The sequence below is a fragment of the Solanum dulcamara genome, chromosome 1 (genome assembly GCF_947179165.1).
Source record: "Solanum dulcamara chromosome 1, daSolDulc1.2, whole genome shotgun sequence".
NCBI lineage: Eukaryota > Viridiplantae > Streptophyta > Magnoliopsida > Solanales > Solanaceae > Solanum > Solanum dulcamara.
The window spans coordinates 79,721,392-79,744,992 of NC_077237.1; the positions used below are offsets into that span (position 1 = coordinate 79,721,392).

Sequence of the window (23,601 nt, forward strand, 5' to 3'; positions counted from 1 at the left end):
AATTTTTAATATAATAAATAATTAATCATTTAATTGTATAATTAATGAAAGGGATAATAGCGCTGTTAGTCCCTTAGTTATTGGTAAATTTTATTTTGGTTCTTGTAATATTTTACTACTCACATTTAACTTCTAATTTATTAAAAAGTGTGTTTTAGTCCTTTTATGTAGGAGTATATTTAGATTACACATACCTTTTTCCTCTGATGGAAGTGGAAAAAAAATTAATTTTATCTATTAGAGGAAAAGGGTATATGTGAGCCATTTTTATAACGGTAGAGGTATTTGTAAGCCACTTTTGTAATGAGGGGTATATCAACTCTAAATGACAAAGTTGAAGGGTATATCAGACTTTTTTCCCTTAATTAGTTGAGCCTTAACCCCTTGGTGTCTTACATGTCTTCTTCTACCCTGCTGAAACAACTTTCTTTCATAATGAAGTCACGACTCTACCAAGTGCCATCTCGCTCGACCTAACCCAAATGATTGTTTAAGATATTCTGAGAGAGTGCGTTGCGCGTTGCCCAAAGTTTAATGTGTTTAATTAGATATCAGAAGGATCAAAATTAAAATTCTTCAATAATTGAAGGACCAATGTGCAATTATCCTGAATAATTAAATATTCCTTAATTAGAGTAACTATCATGCTCATGAGCTGTGCTCTGATGAAATCTATTGGAATAAATCCTCATATATAAACATTATAACATTGTCTTACAAATTAGTACTACTAATTAGTAATTAAAGTACAAAAAAAAGTCTTAAGAGTGTTGATTAGCAAACATGCTAACCATTTCTTCTCCTATGTTTTCTACTAATAATAATTTTGGTTGGCTTTTGGAGGATCCAGTTAGTCAACAAATTAACATTAATCCCATCGAGACTCTTCATTCATCATCATCATCATCTCACAAGAGCCTTCAACACTCTAATTCAAATAAATTTGATCATCAAATTATTAACGGTGGTGATCATCATCAACCTGATCAGACCGTGAAGAAGCTTAATCATAACACAAGTGAACACGATCATACAAAGAAAATCAACGGCTTATATTCTTCTCTTCATTCTTTGCTTCCTTCTTTTGATCATACGGTATAATTTCTTTTCTTTTACGATTCGATAAAATTTCATCTTAAAAATTTATTTATTTTGAAAAGTACTTTTGTCTGATACATGCTTCACAAAAAATTGCTTTTGAAGAGTAACGCTTTATGTTTGGCTAATCTACTTCTGTTAATATTAGAACAACAATTTGTGCTTGACTAAGATTTTACAAGTGTTTACTAGGAAAAATAACTTTTTCCGCTTCCGAAAAACGTTCTTTCTACTACTCAAAATAACTTATTTTTTCCTAACAAATATTTCAACTCTCCAAAAACTTGATCAAACAGACTACTATTAATTTGGAATTTTATTTTCTTTCTATCATATGCTTACGAGACTTGTTTATTCTTCATGTTTACAGAAAAAACTAAGTATTCCATCAACAATATCAAGAATTCTCAAGTACATACCAGAGTAACAAAGTGAAGTGGAAAGATTGGTTCAAAAAAAAGAAGAATTTACATCAACAATTATTTCCAATAAAGAAAATTCAGCTGATTTTGACAAGCAAAAAAGAAAGAGGAGGAATTGAGAATTCTTCATTAGTTATTTGAACAAGTAAATTAGGTGATAAAGAAATAGTGGTTCAAATATCAACTTTGAAGATCAATAAAGGTTCAATTGGTGAGGCTATTTCAGTATTAGAAGACGAAGGACTTGTTCTACTCAATGCAACTTCTTTTAAAACTTTTGAAGATAGAGTATTCTATACCTTGCATTTTCAGGTATTATTAAATATCCGTTCTGTCTGTCTGTTGCTGCATTTGCTTTGTATCTTGTTGTTTTACTGTTATATTTTTTCTTGTAATTCTGCTTCAAAAACTTTTCTTTTGAGTCGATGGTCTATCGGAAACAACCTCCCTATACTGCACTTATAGGATTCCGTATGTTGTTGTATTAAATTCACTTACCCTTAATCAAGAATAAAAAAATACATTTTATCACAAGTCCAAAACTAAAATATTCTAATAAGAATCAAAAAGAGCAATTATTTCTTATACTATATATAATTATTTGTCTTTAGACAATATTTAAAGAATGATCTTATGGTTATATTAGTAGATTTTTGTTTGTTTTCTATATTTTTAATTTTTTCCTATTCATTTTGGGTATTTGTTCAACAGGTTGAAGGAAGTATGGTGGTTGAGGTTGACATGTTAAGAGACAAGATTTCATCTTATTTTGAGAAGGAAGACAAGTTATAATTACTACAATGATTTTCTAGTTTAATTTTTAGAAGGATTTAATTTATATAAAAATGACATTGTATTTTCAGTTTAATTTTCCTTTTTGCTGTTTTTAGTAGGACATGATCAGAAAAAAAAATTATATATGTAAATACCATTTTATTATCCTATCATTGTGAGTTGTGCCTTCATTTTCAAGAGAGGCAATATCTTGTTATCGTAAACACGTTAACTATAGTAATATTCTTTGGATCTTGAGTCATTTGCACTTCCACAAGTTTGGGATTTAGTAGATTTCTATAAATTTTCTTTTGATAGGGAATGTACATCGAAGCTCTCGTAGGCAGAGACGGATCTAAGATTTTGAAGTTTATGATCAATTTTTATAACGATTTCAAGCTAATATACGATAATAATTAGGTTCACAGATAATAGATATATAGAATTTGAGCAAAAACTATTGAGTTCCCGTGAACCTACGCTCGACAAACTGGATCCGCCCATGCTCATAGTGAGTTGTTATGGATGAATCCAAATTGGTTGGGGGTAGCTTGAAGCCAAATCGTGGAAATCTTAAGAATTTGATCAGCAAAACTGGTATAATATCTTGTTGAAGTATGTTGACAATTTCATTTAGAAGTTTAAGTTATTGAAGAGAAACATTTTTTTCTTTAATTAATTTACGTACAGACTAAATTGACGTTGAGTCTACCTCAATAAAAGAAAATAACTCATGAGCTGAGATTTATCGAAAATCATATATAACGAATCAAATTATCTCATTCTACACCAATTTGGAACATTAACACACCTATTAAATTAAAGACTGTATTTTGAGATGAAAATAGTCTCTCAACCATAGAGAAGAATTATAATTATTTTCATTGTATCACATTGAGCTCTACCAAGTAACTCAAAATTAAGAGTCATTTGCACTCCCTTTCACGTATTGTCTGCTTGGTCCAATTAGTTTTATGAATTTGTCCATTTGGCTATATCAACATCGAGCCTAAAAATTGGATTCATGGTAACAGGAAAAATATTTTTCATTCCTTTGTCAGAAACATATATGGCCATGAAAGAGGAATTAAGTAAAACAGAACTGACTAGGTGATAGAGTCGTGAAAATGCTTGTTTCGAACCATAAGTAACTCTAAATTCAGGGACTCTTTTTATATCCGAATGCGAGAAAGGGTCGTTATGCCAATACTAACGCGTACTGTACGAATTTTTGTTTATGCCTGACAAAGTTCTTTAATTTCTTCTCTCATCATCGATGTAAGATTCATCTGAAATATCATATATATATACACCTTTTGCAAAAGCTTGTTAATCTAGAAGTTTGCACTACTAGAAACAAAATCATTTTCCACCGTGAATTAATGAAAAATTTATATTATAAAACATGCTTTTTCCCACCGAACTAGCTTACTAAAAAAACGCATGTTGAAAAATATATTCTCATTGAAATACTGACAATAGTCACTGAACATTTTTTCTCTGTTATCCACCTTTGTCGGTCCGCGCTCCCTACATTAAATTTTAACTAGTTTAGGATACGTGTTTTGCACGTGTGGACCGTGCTAATTTATAAAAGTTATATATAACATGAATAATTATTACACGTGTGACGCATATCAATGAGTACACATAGTTTTGAAAAATTTGTAACGTTATCCTTGCCTTATGAAGATAGAAATGTTGTTTCAGATAAATTCTCCTCTCAAGTAAAGCATATCAAAAATAGTAAGAAAGGAAATAAGTAATAAAGGAATCCCATAGAAAATAATGGATAAAGAAACAACAACAACAACAACCAATCAGTAAGACAACCAAAGCAATGAAGCATACACCATACAACAACTTCAAACATGAAAAATTCGGTTAAATCGAAGAATCAAAACTCTAAAATCAATAATTTTATTGAATATCATTTTTTTTTTAAAAAAATGTTAAAACCAAATTTAATTAATTTTATTCGGTTCAATTTTTAATTTGTCAGTATTTATGTCCCCCTTAATACAAGATATCCTTTTTCACTTCACAATGACCCCAAAACTCCCACCAATGACCATCCTATCCGTGACTCCTTTCACCCATTTTATAGTATTTTTTTTATATGCATATTATATAAATATGCCATTTAACTTGATTTCAACTACTATTTATGCACTCTAACTTTGAATGCATACAAATAGACACTTAAATTTATATAAAGTTGAACAAGTAGACAGACGTGTCCTATAAGGGAAGTATTATTCTAGAGACCCTCAATTTTTGGACTTATTGAATAGCTTGGTTCTTCAGCAACAATTATAGTAAGCTTGAACATTATAAAACAATAAATATAAGAATATAAGAATTGTTATGTGGGTAATCTCTTTGTTGAACAAATTCAATGGCTATATATGCTTATTTCGTCCAATTTTTCTATTAAAAAATTCCAACTAAAAAACAAAGAGAAATTATCAAAACGGGAGAATCTATTATCAATTGTTGATTATGTATTAACTCATATATAATTTTAAAAGTTATTAATTAAAAAAAAATAAAGAAAGGTGAAAGGATGATGATAATATGAATGCAAGAAGATGACTTGAAACAAAATCAAAATAAAAATACTTGTAAAATTTGATCCAAAATTGATAGATAATAATAAATTTTGAAAATACGTATGATGATCGTGGTGCAAAGGAAAAAAGATCTTTGTAACATATACTACAATTCCAATTCTGCTTGGGCTAGTAGTGCTTGTATCGAATTAGTCTCTCAAATTATTTTAATTAGCACTCTAAAATTATTACCTTACCGTATTATGTTTGTCAGATTAACCAACAATATGTTAAAAAACGATTCAAAGTAAGACCACACCGTTGGTAGTTTTCCTCCTTAATAGAACTCTAACTAAATTTTAGTCAATTTTAAAATATAAAATATTAAGTGTTTTTACCTATTACAAATAGATAAAGATTTAATAATTACTTGGTTATGAATATTTTAAAGAAACTCCTATTATTTGAAATTTAAATTTAAATTTTATTATTCCTTATATAAATCCTCTGTAGAAGATTATTTATTAAAATATTCCACACTTTGACTTTATTAGATTTTTTAAAACTAAATAATTATCCGAAATATTATGATAAGAGTATGGTTACAAATTACCATTAGAAACTTCATGCTTTTAATATAGTATAATTAATTAAACATGCTTACATGCACGTGACATGGCCACTAACTACTCGAGCTTATAAGTAAAGGTTGGCTCAAGGCTCATGCATGCCATGGTTTCCACACGCATTGCGTATTACAAACTTGATACATTTTTAATGTAAATAAGCATTGTCCATGGAATTACACAACTACTCTATTACTTGTTAATTTAAGAAATAATATTAATTTATCTCACTTGTTATGGTCGATGATGTATAGATTCTCATTATTATAAATATCACGACAACATTAATGTCGTAATGACAAATTAGTAGTAAAGCAGAAAAATTAAGTGTTAATTAACAAAAAATGCTAGCCATTTCTTCTTCTCCTTTATTTTCTACTACTAATGATAATTTTGGGTGGCTTTTGGAGGATCTTATAAGCCATGAATCAACAAATAGTGGAGAAACTTCAAATTCATCTCAAAAAAGGCTTCAACAATGTGATTCAAATAATATTTTTGATCAGATTATTATCAACGGTGGTGATCATCATCAATCTGATCAGACGGTGAAGAAGAACGCAAGTGAACGTGATCGTAGAAAGAAAATCAACGGCTTATATTCTTCTCTTCGTTCTTTGCTTCCTGCTTCTGATTTCATGTTTAGGTTGAGAAAAAATTTAGGGACGAAGTGGAACATCAAGACAAATTACAAGGGTCATGATAAATGTTGTAGTTTAAACCCTAATAAGACCCGACCCAATATATGCCCAAGCCATTTCTTAATGTGTAGTTGCACAATAAAATCTTTCCGTTTTGCTATTTAAAATTTAATCCTTTTAAAAAGACAGTATGAAAAATAATCTTTTCGTTAAAAATGAGAGTAAAATTCCAATGAATCACCATAAAATTTATCTTAACAATAAGTTACGGTGATCGCAAAATTTTTACTAAATACTAGTGATGATTATAATCAGTGTAGAAAATTCACTAACATAGCATATTATGGTAATCACAAAAGGATTAATACCACTCAATTAATACTTATTGGATTATTTTAAGGCGAAATGGTCTAATGGACCTTTGTACTTGTCCGAATTTGTATTATGGACCCTTCTAATTAACTATTTACCAATTAAACCTTTAAACTCAGTAATACACAATATATCAAATCCGTCTGGCTATTGACTAGGCTTATGTGGCTATATAATTGCCGAGTTGACAAAAATGTGTGAATACACGCGTGTAAAGGCAAGTGAAGGAGTACATTTAAATTGTAAAAATATGAAAATTATAAAATAATAAATTTAAAAAAAGAAAAAAGATTTTTTTTTTTTAAAATAAAAATCTTCTTTTGATTGAGTTTAAGAATTTAGTTAATTAGGGTTAAGTAGAAAATTCCACAATACAAATTCATACAAATATAGAGGTCTATTAGATTATTTCTCATTATTTTAAATCTACCAGTACTAAAAATAGTGTCATTTTTGTCATTTTCTCCCAACCAAACGCGCAGTTCAAATAAATGTGACAAAAGTACAAAACTTTGTCCCACTTATTTAAGATTACCAGACAGAAAGTGAAAAAAAATAATTACCTGGGCAGTGATTTCCACCACGTGAGTTAAATAGCCAATGCAACTTGTAGCTGTATTTTAAAAAATATTAATTTAAGTTATTATTTTTTTTTTTTTTACATGTCTTACAATTACAATTGAGAGTTTGAAAGCTAACTCACTTGATAGGCTTTTCAAGATTGAGGTGAACGATTCTAATTCGATGATCAGTAGCTCCTATCCCCCTCATTTAATTTGATAGAAGAAATTAAAAAGTATATTATAGTAGGTTAGCTATCAGATATTTATCAAAAAAAATTAACAAGTAAAAAATTCATCACAGAAAGACTTTTAATTATCTATATATCCATATTAGGTATTTGTAAATCTAATAAATATATGGTATCTATCTTCATAAACATGATTATTACTAAATCATAGTGAATTAATATACACCAACTTAATATGATCTATGATTTAGCATACATACTCACAAATAAATTTATTTTTTGGTACACAAAACTTAAATTCTTTATTTTCTTTATTATTATTATCCACACGTGTTGTAATTCCTTATAGCCTGTGTGTGTCCCCTACCACTCTCACTGTCTCACTTTGCTAAAAAAAATATAAAATTTTCCATTTGTTTAATCTCAACAACAAAAAAAAACCTTTAGCTTCTCATTCTCTGAACTTGCTTTTGAAGAATATAATATCCTAATCGATATGAGTTGTGATGGAATAATTGAAATTTCTTCATTTTAATTAGAGGTTTTAGGTTCAATTCAAAATTTTTTCTTTATCCCACAGAGAACATGTTGTAATAGATTGTTATTTAAGTATTCAACTTGACAGTTGGAATTAAATGTTTTTTTCTCTTTTGGCCTCTGTCTCTTTTTAGAATGGTCAGCTACTTTATGTCGAAGAGTCTCATGGCAGATGAAAAAAGAGAGCTTCTAAAGTTGAATTGGATTCCGGATCCATTTTAATATATGATAATACAAATATCAATTCTGCTATAATATCATATAATGAAATGAATATTGAATCTAATTCGACTCAGAAAGTCAGCTCATGAAAAAAGGATTATACAACGTCAGATACAAATATCAAACATTCTTCTTTCATTCCATGTGAGACTCTTCAATGAACTGTTCAAAGTATATACACCACATGCTTAATTACTTACATCGATAAAATAAATTTACCCAATAATTAAAATTTATCCTGCTATAAAAGATTGTTTGCCTTATTTTCAAGTAATCAATTCTACTAGTTATGATAGTTTAACTTTTTATTTACTTTTTAAGTTGCCTAATAACGTAAAAACTTGTTGCCTGGCGTATAGAAAGTAAACTTTAAATTATTTACCATGTGTGCGCACTAACTTGTATAGAAAAGTGACACGAACCAACAAGAGTTTTGGTGGAGTAATATATTCTCGTTCATTCTTAATTAAAGATTTCAGGTACAAGCCTTGAGTATTGAGTCATTTTTGTTAAGGAATGTTTTACTTCCAATGTGAGTCTCTTTAACACGAATTCGAATTTAGTTTGGCTCAATACGGGAAATCGGATGAAAATATATAAAAGTAGAACAGAACAAATAAGATAAATGAAAAAGGATGTTGTTTAGATAGTGACAGAATTAGAGGCTTCAGAAGTTGAATTAGACTCATCTTACGTCGGATGAAAAAGGAAGGCTTAGGGAGTTGAATAAGACTCAATGCCCATTTCAATACACGGTAGTACAAACATCGATTTTGCTATACTATTATGTAAGGAAATCAACATTGAGTCTAATTCAACCCAGAAGTCATCTCATTAAAGAAGAATATCTAAAACCATATAAATAAATCACCCATCTTTTTTTCATCCGAATGTGGGACTCTCGACGAACAGTTCAAAGTGTATACACCACATGTTTGATTACTTACAATGATAATGCAAATGAATGTTTACACAATAATTAGAATTTAACCTGCTAGAAAAGATTGCCTGCCTTATTTTCCAAGTAATCAATTCTACTAGTTATGATAGTTTAACATTTTATTTAACTTTTAAGTGGCCTAATAGCTTAAAAACTTGTTACCGGTGGATAGAAGGTAAACTTTAAATTATTTACCATTTGTGCCCACTAACTTGCATTGAAAAGTGACACATACCAACAAGGGTTTTTGATGGAGTAGTAAGTTCTCCTTCATTGTTAATCAGAGGTTTCAGGTATAAACCTTGAGTATAGAATCATCTTTGTTAAGGAATGTTTTTCTTCCAATGTGAGACTCTCTAAACAAATTCGGATTTAATGTGGATCAATATGAAAAATTAGATAAAAAAATAACAGAAAAAATGGAACAAATAAGATAGATGAAAAAACAATGTTGTTTAGAGAGTGACGGAATCAAGAGCTTCTAAAATTGAATTAGCCTTGGAGTCCATTTAGGCAATTATCGATTCTGCTATACTAACATGTAACGAAATGGACACCGAATCTAACTCAATCTTAGAAGTCAACTCATTAAAAAGGAATTGTCTAAAATCATATAAAGAATCTGTCTATCTTTTTTTTATCCTATATGGGACTCTTCGACAACAGTTCAAAGTGTATACACCACATGTTTAATTACTTACACTAATATATAATGCAAATGAATTTGGAATTTAGCCTGCCATAAAAGATTGCTTGCCTTACTTTCAAGTAATCAATTCCACTAGTTATGATATTTAAACTTTTTATTTACCTTTTAAGTGATCTAACAACATAAAAAAACTTAGGATCATTTATATTGTCAATGTATAGAAGATAAACTTTGAATAATTTATCATGTGTGCCCACTAACTTACATAGAAAAGTGATACGAACCTAAGAAAATAAATTCTCTCTCATTCTTAATCAAAGGTTTCAGATACACACCTAAAATATAGAGTTATCTTTGTTAAGAAATCTTTCTCTAATAACCTCATTTCTTATGGATGAAAAAGCAAATAGCAAGAAGAAAAATTCAATTTTGTGACTTGTGAAGTGATGGTTTGTAACACCTCAATTTTTTTCGTCAAGACTCGAACCATTCTTCATATGCGTGTAGGATCGAACTCAGTGACTTTTAGTTGTATATATGAGTTAGGATCAATTCTTAAGTATTTGAAGTGTATTAGATGTGTTTTAGGGTCATAAGGGATCCCTAACACCAAGCCGAGTCCAAAGAATTTCTATCGGCTAAGTTTTTTGATGAGTCCGTATAAGAGTTAACTTCAAATGATCATATCTCCTAAAATATAAAGAATTGGGTGGCCCATGACCTATAAAATTTAAGGTATTTGAGTTTTATTTCTAATTCCACCACGTTTGTCTCATTTGGAGTTCGGAGTAAACAGTTATGACCATTTTACTGGAGACGCTCTATCCTTACAGAAGTCCACGATAGATCTGCGATGCGGAGAGGACACATACTCCACTGCCTAAGACGAACGACGCCCCCTTTATTTTTTTAGGGTATTTTTGTCCTAAACCCTTTAGGGAGTTATTCTAATGTCCCTAAACTTGTAGAAATCAGTTTTCCTCATTAAAAACTCTCTCATTCACTTCTAAACATCAACGTTCAAGAATTTTCAAGAAAGCAGCAAGTTAGGGTTCTTTTTCAAGATTCTTCAACAAGGTAATTCCTTCATAGATTTCAAGCTTTCCAAACCAAACTTCTTCATTTATTCATGAATCGCTAAGAGATATCTTAAATCCTAACCATAGGGTTTTCAAGAAAATAAGTCAAAGAATTTCAAGAAAGGGTCCCTTGATTGTTCTTCTTCAAGTTAAGATTTTTCATCAAGATCTATGGAGATTTTAAGGTATGTAAGGCTAACCTAAAATATGGATTAAGTTCTTCCATATGCCCCATAGATGTGTTGGATACAAATTGTGAAAGACTTGAACCCTCCATGAACGTTTTCTTGAATTTTACTAAAACCCTAGAATACCTTTACATACTATTAATTGATTGATGATCTTCATGAATTGAATTCTTGAATAAATTACTTTTCACATGATACGTCATAAATTGTAGCCATATATATATATATATATATATATATATATATTGATTGTAAATGATTATGTATATGTATTGATTGGAATGAAAAATAAGAATTGGGATAACTAGGAATGTGAATGACATAAAATAGGAACATAACTTATTGTTGTCATACAAGTATATCTAACTACTCTTGAAAGATATGATTGGGACTAATTGGATAGTATAATTTGTTGAAAGGTTTGATTGTGATAAAATTGATAAATTGATAGGGGTCAACATGAGACTTGTCGATATGATTAGATTAAACTGATTGGATAAAGTTTTATGAGCATTGAGTCTTAAGAGGATTATCGAGCACCGAATTGGGTAAGAGTAAGTAATAACTCGAATTCAATAACTACGTCGCCAAATATAGAAGATGATTGGACCGTTAAAGTCGGATATTTTCCAAATTACTGTCCTGACATAATAGGACTTGATTGATTGTGGATCCATGATTGTTGATTCATTCCTACCCTGGCAAGGTATGAACAGACGTGGCAACATAGGCTTGTTGTACTATCATTGGCTCATAAGTGATGGTTGTCGGATAAGAAAAACTCCCATATAAGTCTTGATAGTACTCTGAGTCAGATTGGAATGGATTGGATTGGATTGTACATGATTGGTATTGTCTAAATCATATTCTTGTTTAGACTTAGGACATCTTAATTAAATTGTTTATTCTCCTGAGTTGACTGATTCTACCCTGATGCATGTTTCACTCTGCCATTTTACATACTCATACATTCCACGTACTAACGCCATTTGGCCTGCATCATTTCATGATGCAAAGATGGGTACTAGAGATTATCAACAGGTGCACCGTTGAGGATCTATTCGCTTCCAACTAGTTGGTGAGTCCTCTTTGTTTTCAGAGGATACCGTAGTTATCTTTTCGGCTATGAGTTAGTTTTTCTTTATTTGATTTATGGTAGCCATGAACTTGTCATTGACAACTCTTGGATTGTTGATAAAGGCTTCATAGACTAGAGTATGGATGATGTTGATTTGTTCATTTTGTATAGTTTCATTCTTACTAGTTGTTAAATTGGATATGTGGTTGGCCTTTGGCCTTATTTATGAATAGAATCCTTGTGAGTTGAGTCTTCCGCTGATAGAATGTGACGAAATGAGAGTGTGATTGGACCAAGTGGTTCGCTTGAAGGCCAGCTGTAACACCCCTCAAATTTTTTTCCTAAGATTCGGACCTTTCTTATATTTGGGTAGGGTCAAACTTGAGTATTGTGGAGCATTTACATGAGTAAGAGGAGTCCTTGAGAAATTGAGCAGCGTTAGAGGTGATGTGGGGTCATGAAGGACCCCTAGGACCAAATCAATCCAAAAGATTCATCATGGCTAAGTTTGAGGAGGAGTTCGCATGAGAGGTTGACTTCTAACGACCCTATCTTTTGAAATATGACAATCTGAGTGGCCCACGACCTATTAAATTAAAGGTCACCGAGTCTTCTTTCCAACGCCACTAAGAATGTAATTTTTGGAGTTCGGAGTCGAAAGATATGACGTTCCTAAGATGAACTAGCACAACAGATATTTTCAGGCCTGGGTTGCAATTGCTGGAAAACTAGGCTTGGCGCCGCAGTGGCGCGATGCGCCACTATCGCGCCAGAAACATGCCTCAGTAGTTTGGGCTCTGGCGCGGCGCGCCACTAAAAGGTGTGCAGGGTTTTTCAAGCCAATTTCCAGAACCCAGAAAATATTGGCCTTGGCGCTGTAAGGGCGCGACGCGCCACTATCGCGCCAAGAATGTGCCTCAGTAGTTTGGTCCTTGGCGTGGCGCGCCACTACGAGATGTGCAGGTTTTAGGCGTAATCAGCCTGGCGTTGCAATGGTGCGACGCGCCACTATCGCGCCAGGAATATTTTTGCCTATTTTCAGAACTTTTGAGAAGGGGCAATTTGGGAACTTACCCAAATTATATATGTATCACCCTAGACCATTTTGAGATTATATTTTGCATCCTCTCTCTCTCTCTAAAGAGCCCTAGGAGTTTTCCTCTCTCTCTCTCTCTCTTCTTCTTTTTCTCCATTTCCAACAAGAAGAGTTCCAAGAGCTTCAAGATTTGAGTCCTCCATTGAAGACCCAACATCAAGATTTTCTTCAAGTCTTCACTAAGGTATGTAAGGCTATCCAAAACATGGGTTGATTCCACCCATGTGCCCTACTCTTGCTTTGAGGTTAGATGTTCATGAAAATGGAGTTTCTTGGTATGGTTTATGTTTGAATGAGTTTTATCCCCTATTTATTTGATGCTATATGTGTTGATGTTGTTGAGATAAGAAGCTCCTAAAACCTTCATGTTAGTATGATTTGATGGAGATGACTTGTTATTATGTTTTGTTGATCTCTTTAGCCATGTGATTATGTTGCTCAAGTCAATTATGTTGCTCAAGTCAATTTCCTTAAATGTGTTATTCTACTTGAATTGTTGAGCTAAAGTCATAGAGTTGTGATGAGTCTTGAGGAGATGTCATAAATGCTTATTTAAATGAGGCTTAATTGAGTTAATTGGAGGATAGAATTGACGAGTGGACGAGGTCCTAAATGGAACTTGCCATTATGACTTAATTGAGTTGAAATGAGAATAGAGTTGATGAGTTGGCAATGTCTCACATGAAACTAGCCGTGAGGGATTATTTGAGATGATTGGAGAGAGTCTTATGAGCATGGAGTTATGGGAGGAGTATCGAGCACCGAAGCGGGTAAGAGTATAGTCCATACTCGAACCCCAGAAACTACGCCGCCAACGTAGGTAGGGATGGAACCGTTAAAGTCGGATGCTTCCCATGGGATCGAACCGTTAAAGTCGGATGTTTCCCATTTTATTATCTTGAAATGATAGGACTTGACTAATCGATGGTATCCATGATTTGGGAGGCGTTCATGCCCTGGCAAGGTATGGATGGACGTGGCAATAATGTCTGATTGTTGTACTATCACCGGCTCATAGATGAATGTTGTCGGATAAGAGAAACTCCCATTTAGGTCTTGATAGTGCTCTGAGTCAGTTGAGTTGAGTGGCTTATGAGTTAGTTCCGTCTAAACTATTCTTGTTAGACTTAGGACACTTGAGTGAGTTGTCATGTATGTATGCGTTGAGACCCTGAGTTGATATTGATGTTTTCTTGATGTTTATTTCATCCGGCCATTTTACATACTCGTACATTCCATGTACTGACGCCATTTGGCCTGCATCGTTTCATGATGCAGAGACAGGTACTAGAGATCATCAACCGGCGCTCCATTGAAGATCCATATACACTTCCAACTAGTTGGTGAGTCCTCCTAGTTTCCGGAGGATCTTGAGCTCCTTGCATAGTTTCATTTTGTCTTTGTATTTTGATTGTTGGTAGCCATGGGCTTGTCATTGGCACCTTCCAGACTTTGGTAGAGGCTTCATAGACTAGAGTGTGGGGAGGTTGAACTGTTATTTTGAGGAGTCCTATTATACTTATTTTGTTGAGTTAAACATGTTTGGCCTTCGGCCCCCATATTGTAAATAACATGTTATAATTGAACCTTTCTTTGAGCGTATATGACTGAATGATGGAATGATTGAGTTAGGTGGTTCGCTTGAAGGTCAGAAATGGCTTTTAAGTGCCGGTCACATCTAGGGTACCCTCTTGGGGCATGACAAACATGGTATCAGAGCACAGAGTTCAAGTATCCTAGGGAGTCTATGAAGCCGTGTCTAGTAGAGTCTTGCTTATGGGTGTGTTGTGCACCACACTTATAAGCAGGAGGCTATAAGACATTAGGAATTGTCTCACTTCTTTCATCCTCTGAATTCGTGCGATAGAGTTAAACTCTATAAAACTCCTTTCTAATTCGTTCGTTTATACGCTACAGATGATGCCTCCTAAACATACGGCTAGCCAGAGAAACGTTGATAATGCAGAGATGCCCCAATCAGAGGTACGTCCAGCAAGGTCTAGAGGCCGACCTACGAGATATGCGAAGGCACCTCAAGTGCCTGCTACCCCACCTGCACCCACATCAGAGGCAGAATTTCCTGGGGCGATTGCAATGCTCACGCAATTAATGGCTGCCCGGAATGGTAACCAGAGTTCGCCGACTCTTAACTCTAGTTCCTAAGAGTCATCTGCTGCCACTAGAATTAGAGACTTTCTGAGGATGAATCCGCCTGAATTCATGGGTTCTAAGGTTGATGAAGACCCCTAAAATTTTATCGATGAGATGTGGAAAATTTTGAAAGCTATGCATGCTACGGAAATTGAGGGGGTTGAGTTGGTGTCTTATCAACTCAAGGATGTGGCAAATATCTGGTATAATCAATGGGAACAAGGTAGGGGTGAGGATGCTGAACCTGCTAGGTGGGATGAATTTGAGAGAGCCTTTCTTGACCACTTCTTTCTCCGAGAATTGAGGGAAGCGAAAGTGGAGGAATTTGTGAATCTGAAACAGGAGGGTATGATAGTTAAGGAGTATGACCTGAAGTTCATCCAGCTATCCAGGTATGCTCCAGAAATGATCCTAGATGTGAGTTCAAAGATGAGGAAGTTCGTCTCCAGATTAGGGAGGCATGTGAAGAAAGAATGTAAGGCAACATTATTGATCTCGGATATGGACATTTCCAGATTAATGGTGTATGCTCAACAGGTAGAGGATGAGAACAGAAAAGACAGAGAGGAGTATTTGAGCAAGAAAGTAAAGTCAGCTGGCAATGAGAATGAACAGAGGCAAAACAAGGGTAACAGGTCCTTCTTCCAGAAGAGGCCTTCCAACTATGCCTCATCTACCGCCAGTGCTTCTATGCCGCAGAACAGGTATGATCGGCAGGGATAGAGTTGCCAGAATCTTGGACCCCAGGGTTCTCAATCCCAGGCCAGTGTAAGTCAAGGCTCGAGAGGGAAGCCACCATGCGGCAAGTGTGGTAGGCTCCACTTGGGAGAATGCAGAGCAGGAAGGGTTGGTTGTTATAAATGCGGCCAAATGGACCATTTTCAGAGGGAGTGCCCGATAGGGGAAATAGAGTCCAGCATTCTGCCACCTCACCGCTGGCTAGGGGTAACCAGAGGGGCACTACTTCAGGTATGAGTGGAGGTACAAACCGCCTGTATGCCATGGGTAGTCGCCAAGATCAAGAGAACTCTCCAAACATCGTGACGGGTATGATTCGAGTCTCTTCTCTTGATTGTTATGTGTTGATGGATCCGGGTGCCACCCTATCTTTTGTGGCTAGTAAATTCGATAAAGTTCCTGAATATCTTCGTGAGCCTTTTTGCGTAGCTACTCCTATCGGTGATTCTGTTTTAGCTGAGAGAGTCTATAGAGATTGCACTGTGTCAATCCATTATAGGGACACCTTGGCCGACTTAATTGAGTTGGACATGGTCAATTTTTATGTGATCCTTGGCATGGACTGGCTTTATGTCTGTTATGCCTCCATTGATTGTAGGACTCGAATTGTTAAGTTCACATTCCCAAATGAAGTTGCCATAGAGTGGAAGGGTAGTCCGGTTATGCCTAAGGGTAAGTTTATTTCTTACCTTAGGGCCAGGAAGCTAATCTCAAAAGGGTGTATCTATCACATTGTCCGAGTGAAAGATGATAATATTAAGCCCCTATCTATTGAGTCGGTCCCAATTGTCAACGAGTTTCCTGATGTCTTTCCCGAGGATCTGCCTGGAGTCCCTCTTGATAGGGAGATCGACTTTGGGATTGATGTTCTTCCTGATACCCAGCCTATCTCAATCCCTCTATATAGAATGGCTCCGGATGAGTTGGAAGAGTTGAAAGAGCAGTTAAAGGACTTGTTAGACAAGGGATTCATTAGGCCGAGTGTCTCACCATGGGGTGCTCCCGTCCTATTTGTGCGGAAGAAAGATGAGTCCCTTAGAATGTGCATTGATTACGGGCAGCTAAACAAGGTTACCATAAAGAATAAGTACCCTCTCCCCAGAATAGATGACTTATTCGACTAACTTCAGGGTGCCACTTATTTCTCAAAGATAGACCTAAGATCGGGCTACCACCAGTTGAAAGTAAGGGAGTGCGATATTCCAAAGACAGCATTTCGGACCCGTTATGGCCACTTTGAATTTTCTATCATGTCCTTTGGATTGACTAATGCCCCCGCAACTTTTATGGATCTCATGAACCGGGTATTTAAACCATATCTTGATATGTTTGTGATTGTATTCATAGATGATATTCTGGTCTACTCCAAGAATGAGGAGGAGCACGCCCATCATCTTAGAGTCATCTTTCAAACTTTGAGAGAGCAGGTATTATATGCAAAGTTCTCCAAATGTGAATTTTGGCTTGCATCAGTGGCTTTCTTAGGCCACATTGTATCTAGAGATGGTATTTAGGTTGACGCTTAGAAAATTGAGGCAGTGAAGAATTGGCCTAGACCCACATCCCCGACAGAGATAATAAGCTTCTTGGGTTTGGCCGGCTACTATCGAAGGTTTGTAGAGGGATTCTCATCCATATCATCACCATTGACTAAGCTGACCCAAAAGAAGGCTAAGTTCCAATGGTCCGATGCTTGTGAGGAGAGTTTCCAAAAACTAAAGGCTAAGCTAACCACTGCTCCTGTTCTAACTTTTCCCGATGGAACAGAGGGCTTTGTTGTCTACTGTGATGCATCCAGAATTGGTTTGGGTTGTGTGTTGATGCAATAGGGGAAAGTGATAGCCTATGCTTCAAGACAGCTTAAGATTTATGAGAGGAATTACCCAACTCATGACCTTGAACTGGCAGCTGTGGTATTCACGCTTAAATTCTGGCGCCACTACTTATATGGAGTGCATGTTGATGTATTCACCGATCACAAGAGCTTATAATATGTTTTCAACCAGAAAGAACTCAATCTGAGGCAAAGGAGATGGCTCGAGCTACTCAAGGACTACGACATGAGCATCTTCTACCATCCAGGTAAAGTTAATGTTGTTGCTGATGCTCTTAGCAGGTTGTCTATGGGTAGAACTACCCATGTAGAGGAGAGAAGAAGGGAATTGGCGAAGGAGGTACATAGATTAGCCCAATTGGGAGTTCGTCTGGAAGAGAACAACGAAGGCGGAGTTACTGTTCAGGATGGGTCTACATCCTCACTTGTGGCAGAGGTAAAGGAGAAACAAGATCGAGATCCTGTCCACCTTCGGTTGAAGGAAGTTGTTCACAAACAAGGGGTGATGGTTTTTACCAAAGGGGGAGATGGTGTGTTGAGGTACCAAAATAGATTGTGTGTGCCTGATGTCGATGATGTTCGAGAGAGGATTTCGGCTGAAGCGCATAGTTCTAGATACTCTATTCATCTGGGCTCTACAAAAATGTACCATGACTTGAGGGAAATCTATTGGTGGAGTGGGATGAAGAGGGATATTGCAGAATTTGTTTCCAAGTGCCCGAATTGCCAACAGGTGAAGGTTGAGCATCAAAGGCCATGTGGTTTAGCCCAAAACATAGAAATTCCGGAATGGAAGTGGGAGATGATCAACATGGACTTTGTTATAGGGTTGCCGAAGTCCCGGAAGCAACATGATTCGATCTGGGTGATTGTGGATAGAATAACGAAATCAGCTTACTTCTTGGAGGTTAAGACTACTGACACCGCAAAAGATTATGCAAAGTTGTACATTCAAGAGATCGTTAGACTGTATGGGATTCCCTTGTCTATCATCTCAGACAGAGGAGCTCAATTCACTTCCCAATTCTGGAAATCCTTTCAGAAGGGACTGGGTTCAAAGGTGAACCTTAGTACGGCCTTTTATCCCCAGACGGATGGCCAAGCGGAGCGCACCATTCAGACGTTAGAGGATATGTTCAGAGCTTGTGTGTTGGACTTCAAAGGAAATTGGGACGATCACTTACCTCTCATAGAGTTTGCATATAATAATAGCTATCATGCAAGCATTCAAATGGCTCCTTATGAAGCTTTGTATGGAAGGAGGTGTAGATCACCAATTGGATGGTTTGAAGTTGGTGAGGTTGAGTTGATTAGGCCTGACTTTGTTCACCAAGCCATGGAAAAGGTGAGAGTTATCCAAGATAGGCTAAAGACAGCCCAAAGCCGCAAAAAATCTTACACCGATGTGAGGAGGAGAGACTTAGAGTTTGAAGTGGGTGACTGGGTATACTTGAAAGTGTCACCCATGAAGGGAGTCATGAGGTTCGGGAGGAAAAGGAAGCTTAGTCCCCGATATATCGGTCCTTACCAAATTTCGAGGCAGATAGGGAGTGTTGCCTATGAATTGGAGTTACCCTCAGAGCTATCCTCTATTCATCCAGTATTCCACGTTTCGATGTTGAAAAAGTTCTTAGGCGATCCCTCATTGGTAGTCCCTATTGATAGTATTGGAGTTAAGGATAACTTATCCTATGAAGAGGTTCTGGTCCAAATTCTTGATCGCCAAATTTGCAAATTGAGAAACAAAGAGGTCGCCTCAGTCAAGGTCCTTTGGAGAAACCAATTTGTTGAGGAAACCATATGGGAAGCGGAGGAATCTATGAAATCTAAATATCCACATCAATTCGTGCCTACCGACGAGCATGTTGAAGGTAATTCCCATTTCCTTGACTTGAATTCATTTGTGCATTTTGAGTCTTGATTGATAATTGTTTAAGAATTTGATTGATTGAATGACTAGATTCTTAGTTGTGATTTGCGCCTCGAGTCCATTCTTGGTTACACGTCATTCGAGGACGAATGATCCCAAGGGGGAGATAATGTAACACCTCTCAAAATTTTTCCCTAAGATTCGGACCTTTCTTGTATTCGGGTAGGGTCAAACTCGAGTATTGTGGAGCATTTGCATGAGTAAGAGGAGTCCTTGAGAAATTGAGCAGCGTTAGAGGTGATGTGGGGTCATGAAGGACCCCTAAGACCAAATCAATCCAAAAGATTCGTCGTGGCAAAGTTTGAGGAGGAGTTCGCATGAGGGGTTGACTTCTAACGACCCTATCTTTTGAAATATGATGATCTGGGTAGCCCACGACCTATTAAATTAAAGGTCGTCGAGTCTTCTTTCCAACGCCACCAAGAATGTAATTTTTGGAGTTCGGAGTCGAAAGATATGACGTTCCTAAGATGAACTAGCACAACAGAGATTTTCAGACCTGGGTTGCAATTGCTGGAAAACTAGGCTTGGCGCCGCAGTGGTTTGGTTAAGAAGACTCGATGACCTTTGATTTAATAGATCATGGGCCATCTAGATCGTCATCTATCAAAAGATAGGGTCGTTAGAAGTCAACCCCTCAAGCGAACTCCTCCTCAAACTTAGTCATGACGAATCTTTGGGTTAAAATTTGGTCTTAGGGGTCCTTCATGACCCCACATCACCTCTAATGCTGCAACATTTCTCAACAACTCATTTTACTCATGTGAAGGCTCCACAATACTCGAGTCCGACCCTACCCGAATACAAGAAGGGTTCGAATCTTAGGGAAATTTTTTGGGGGGTGTTACATTATCTCCCCCTTGGGATCATTCGTCCTCGAATGACGAGAAATAAAGAATAGAATCGGGGTGCAAATCACAATCAAAACTCAGTCATTCAATCAATCAAATTCTCAGTCAATTATTAATTAGGACTCAAAATGCACAAATGAATTCAATGTCAAGGAAAGGGACATTACCTTCGACATCCTCCTCGGTAGGCACGAATAGATGTGGATATTTAGATTTCATAGCTTCCTCCGCTTCCCATGTGGCTTCCTCAACAAATTGATTCCTCCACAGGACTTTGACTGAGGTGACCTCTTTGTTCCTCAATTTGCGAATTTAGCGATCAAGAATTTGGACCGGAACTTCTTTATAGGATAAGCTATCCTTAATTCCAAAGCTATCAATAGAGACTACCAACGAGGGATCGCCCAAGCACTTTTTCAACATCGAAATGTGGAACACCGGATGAATAGAAGCTAGCTCTGAGGGTAACTCCAACTCATAAGCAACACTCCCAATCCGCCTCAAAATTTGGTACGGACCAATATATTGAGGACTAAGTTTCCCCTTCTTTCCAAACCTCATGACACCCTTCATGGGTGACACTTTCAAAATACACCCAATCACCCACCTCAAACTCTAAGTCTCTCCTTCTTACATAGGTGTAAGATTTTTGGCGGCTTTGGGCTGTCTTTAGCCTCTCTCGAATAACTCGCACCTTCTCCATGGCTTGATGAACAAAATTGGGCCTAATCAACTCGGCTTCACCAACTTCAAACCACCCAATGGGCGATCTACACCTCCTCCCATACAAGGCTTCATAAGGAGCCATTTGAATGCTTGCATGATAGCTATTGTTATATGCAAACTCTATGAGAGGCAAGTGATCATCCCAATTTCCTTTGAAGTCAAGCACACATGCCCTCAACATATCTTCCAATGTCTGAATGGTGCGCTCTGCTTGGCCATCTGTCTAGGGATGGAAGGCTGTACTCAAGCTCACCTTCGAACCCAGTCCCTTCTGAAAGGATTTCCAAAATTGGGAAGTGAATTGAGCTCCTCTGTCTGAGATGATAGACAAAGGGACCCCATGCAATCTGACGATTTCCTGTATGTACAACCTTGTATAATCCTCTGCGGTGTCAATAGTCTTAACCGCCAAAAAGTGAGCCGATTTCGTCATTCTATCCATAATCACCCAAATCAAATCATGTTGCTTTCGAGACCTCGGTAGACCTGTAATAAAGTCCATGTTGATCATTTCCCACTTCCATTCTGGAATTTCTATATTTTGAGCTAAACCACATGGCCTTTGATGCTCAACCTTCACCTATTGGCAATTCGGGCACTTGGAAACAAATTCTGCAATATCCCTCTTCATCCCACTCCACCAATAGATTTCCCTCAAATCATGATACATTTTCGTGGAGCCTAGATGAATGGAGTACCTGGAACTATGCGCTTCGGCCATAATCCTCTCTCGAACATCATCGACATCCGGCATACACAATGTATTTTGGTACCTCAACACACCATCTCCCCCTTGGATAAAAACCATTACCTCTTGTTTGTGAACAACTCCCTTCAATTGGAGAAGGACGGGATCTTGGTCTTGCTTCTCCTTTACCTCTGCCACAAGTGAGGACGTAGACCCATCCTGAATAGTAACTCCGCCTTCATTGTTCTCTTCCAGATGAGCTCCCAATCGGTTTAATCTGTGTACCTCCTTCGCCAATTCTCTCCTTCCTTCCTCCACGTGGGCAGTGCTACCCATAGACAATCTGCTAAGAGCATCAACAACAACATTAGCTTTACCTGGATGGTAGAAGATGCTCATATCATAGTCCTTGAGTAGCTCAAGCCATCTCCTTTGCCTCAGGTTGAGTTCCTTCAATCTCCCTATCCGGAGGGACTCCAGGCAGATCTTCAGGAAAGATATCCGAAAACTAGTTGACAATCGGAACCGACTCAAGGGATGGAGACTCAATATTGTCATCTTTCACTCGGACAAGGTGATAAATACACTCTTTTGAGATTAGCTCCTTGGCCCTAAGGTATGAAATAAACTTACCCTTAGGCGCAACAGGACTACCCTTCCACTCTATGACAGCCTCATTCAAGAATTTGAACGTGACAATCTGAGTTCTACAATCAATAGGGGCATAACAGATATAGAGCCAGTCCATGCCAAGGATCACATCAAAATCAACCATGTTCAACTCAACTAGGTCGGCCAAGATATCCCTGTGATAAATGGACATAGTGCAATCTCTATAGACTCTCTCAGCTAAGACAGAATCACCGACAGGAGTGGCCACACTAAAAGGCTCAAAAAGACGTTCATGAATTTTATTGAATTTACTAGCCACATAAGGAGTCACAAAAGATAGGGTGGCACCCGGATCCATCAATACATAACAATCAAAAGAAGAGACTCGAATCATACCCGTCACGACGTTTGGAGAGTTCTCCTGATCTTGGCGACTACCCATGGCATATAGGCGGTTTGTACCTCCACTCGTACCTGAAGTAGCGCCCCTCTGATTACCCCTAGCTGGCGGTGCGGTGGTAGAGAACTGGGCTCTGTTCCCCTATGCTGGACACTCCTTCTGGAAATGGTCTATTTGGCCGTATTTATAACAACCAACCTTCCCCTCTCTGCACTCTCCCAAGTGGAGTTTCCCACACTTAACACATGGTGACTTCCCTTGTGCACCTTGACCCATGCTAGCTTGGGATTGAGAACCCTAGGGTCTGAAATTCTGGCGACCTTGTCCCTGCCGATCATACCTATTCTGCGGCATCGGTGCACTGGCGGTAGATGAGGCATAGTTGGAAGGCCTCTTCTGGAAGAAGAACCTGTTGCCCTTGTTTTGCCTCTGCTCATTCTCATGCCCAGCTGATCTTGCCTTCTTTCTCAGATGCTCCTCTCTGTCCTTTCTCTTCTCCTCCTCCACCTGTTGGGCGTACACCATTAACCTTGAAATATCCATATCGGAGATTAACAACGCCGCTTTGCATTCCTTCTTCACATGTCTCTCCAAACCGGAGACAAATTTCCTCATCTTTGACCTCATATCTGGGGTCATTTCGGAA

The 23,601-nt window shown here is 36.8% G+C and overlaps 1 protein-coding gene and 1 pseudogene across 1 annotated transcript in view; both read left to right on the forward strand.

Annotated features, from left to right (window-relative positions):
- Positions 1–783: 783 nt before the first annotated feature.
- LOC129889283 (transcription factor ORG2-like) lies at positions 784–2,312 on the forward strand (annotated as a pseudogene).
- A 3,504-nt stretch (positions 2,313–5,816) lies between these two features.
- The window catches only part of LOC129894618 (transcription factor ORG2-like), a 30,176-nt gene continuing 12,391 nt past the window's right edge, over positions 5,817–23,601 (forward strand). Inside the window, exon 1 of the mRNA XM_055970302.1 lies at positions 5,817–6,112. Within this exon, the coding sequence (XP_055826277.1) occupies positions 5,817–6,112 (296 nt within the window). The remainder of the gene's footprint in view (positions 6,113–23,601) is intronic.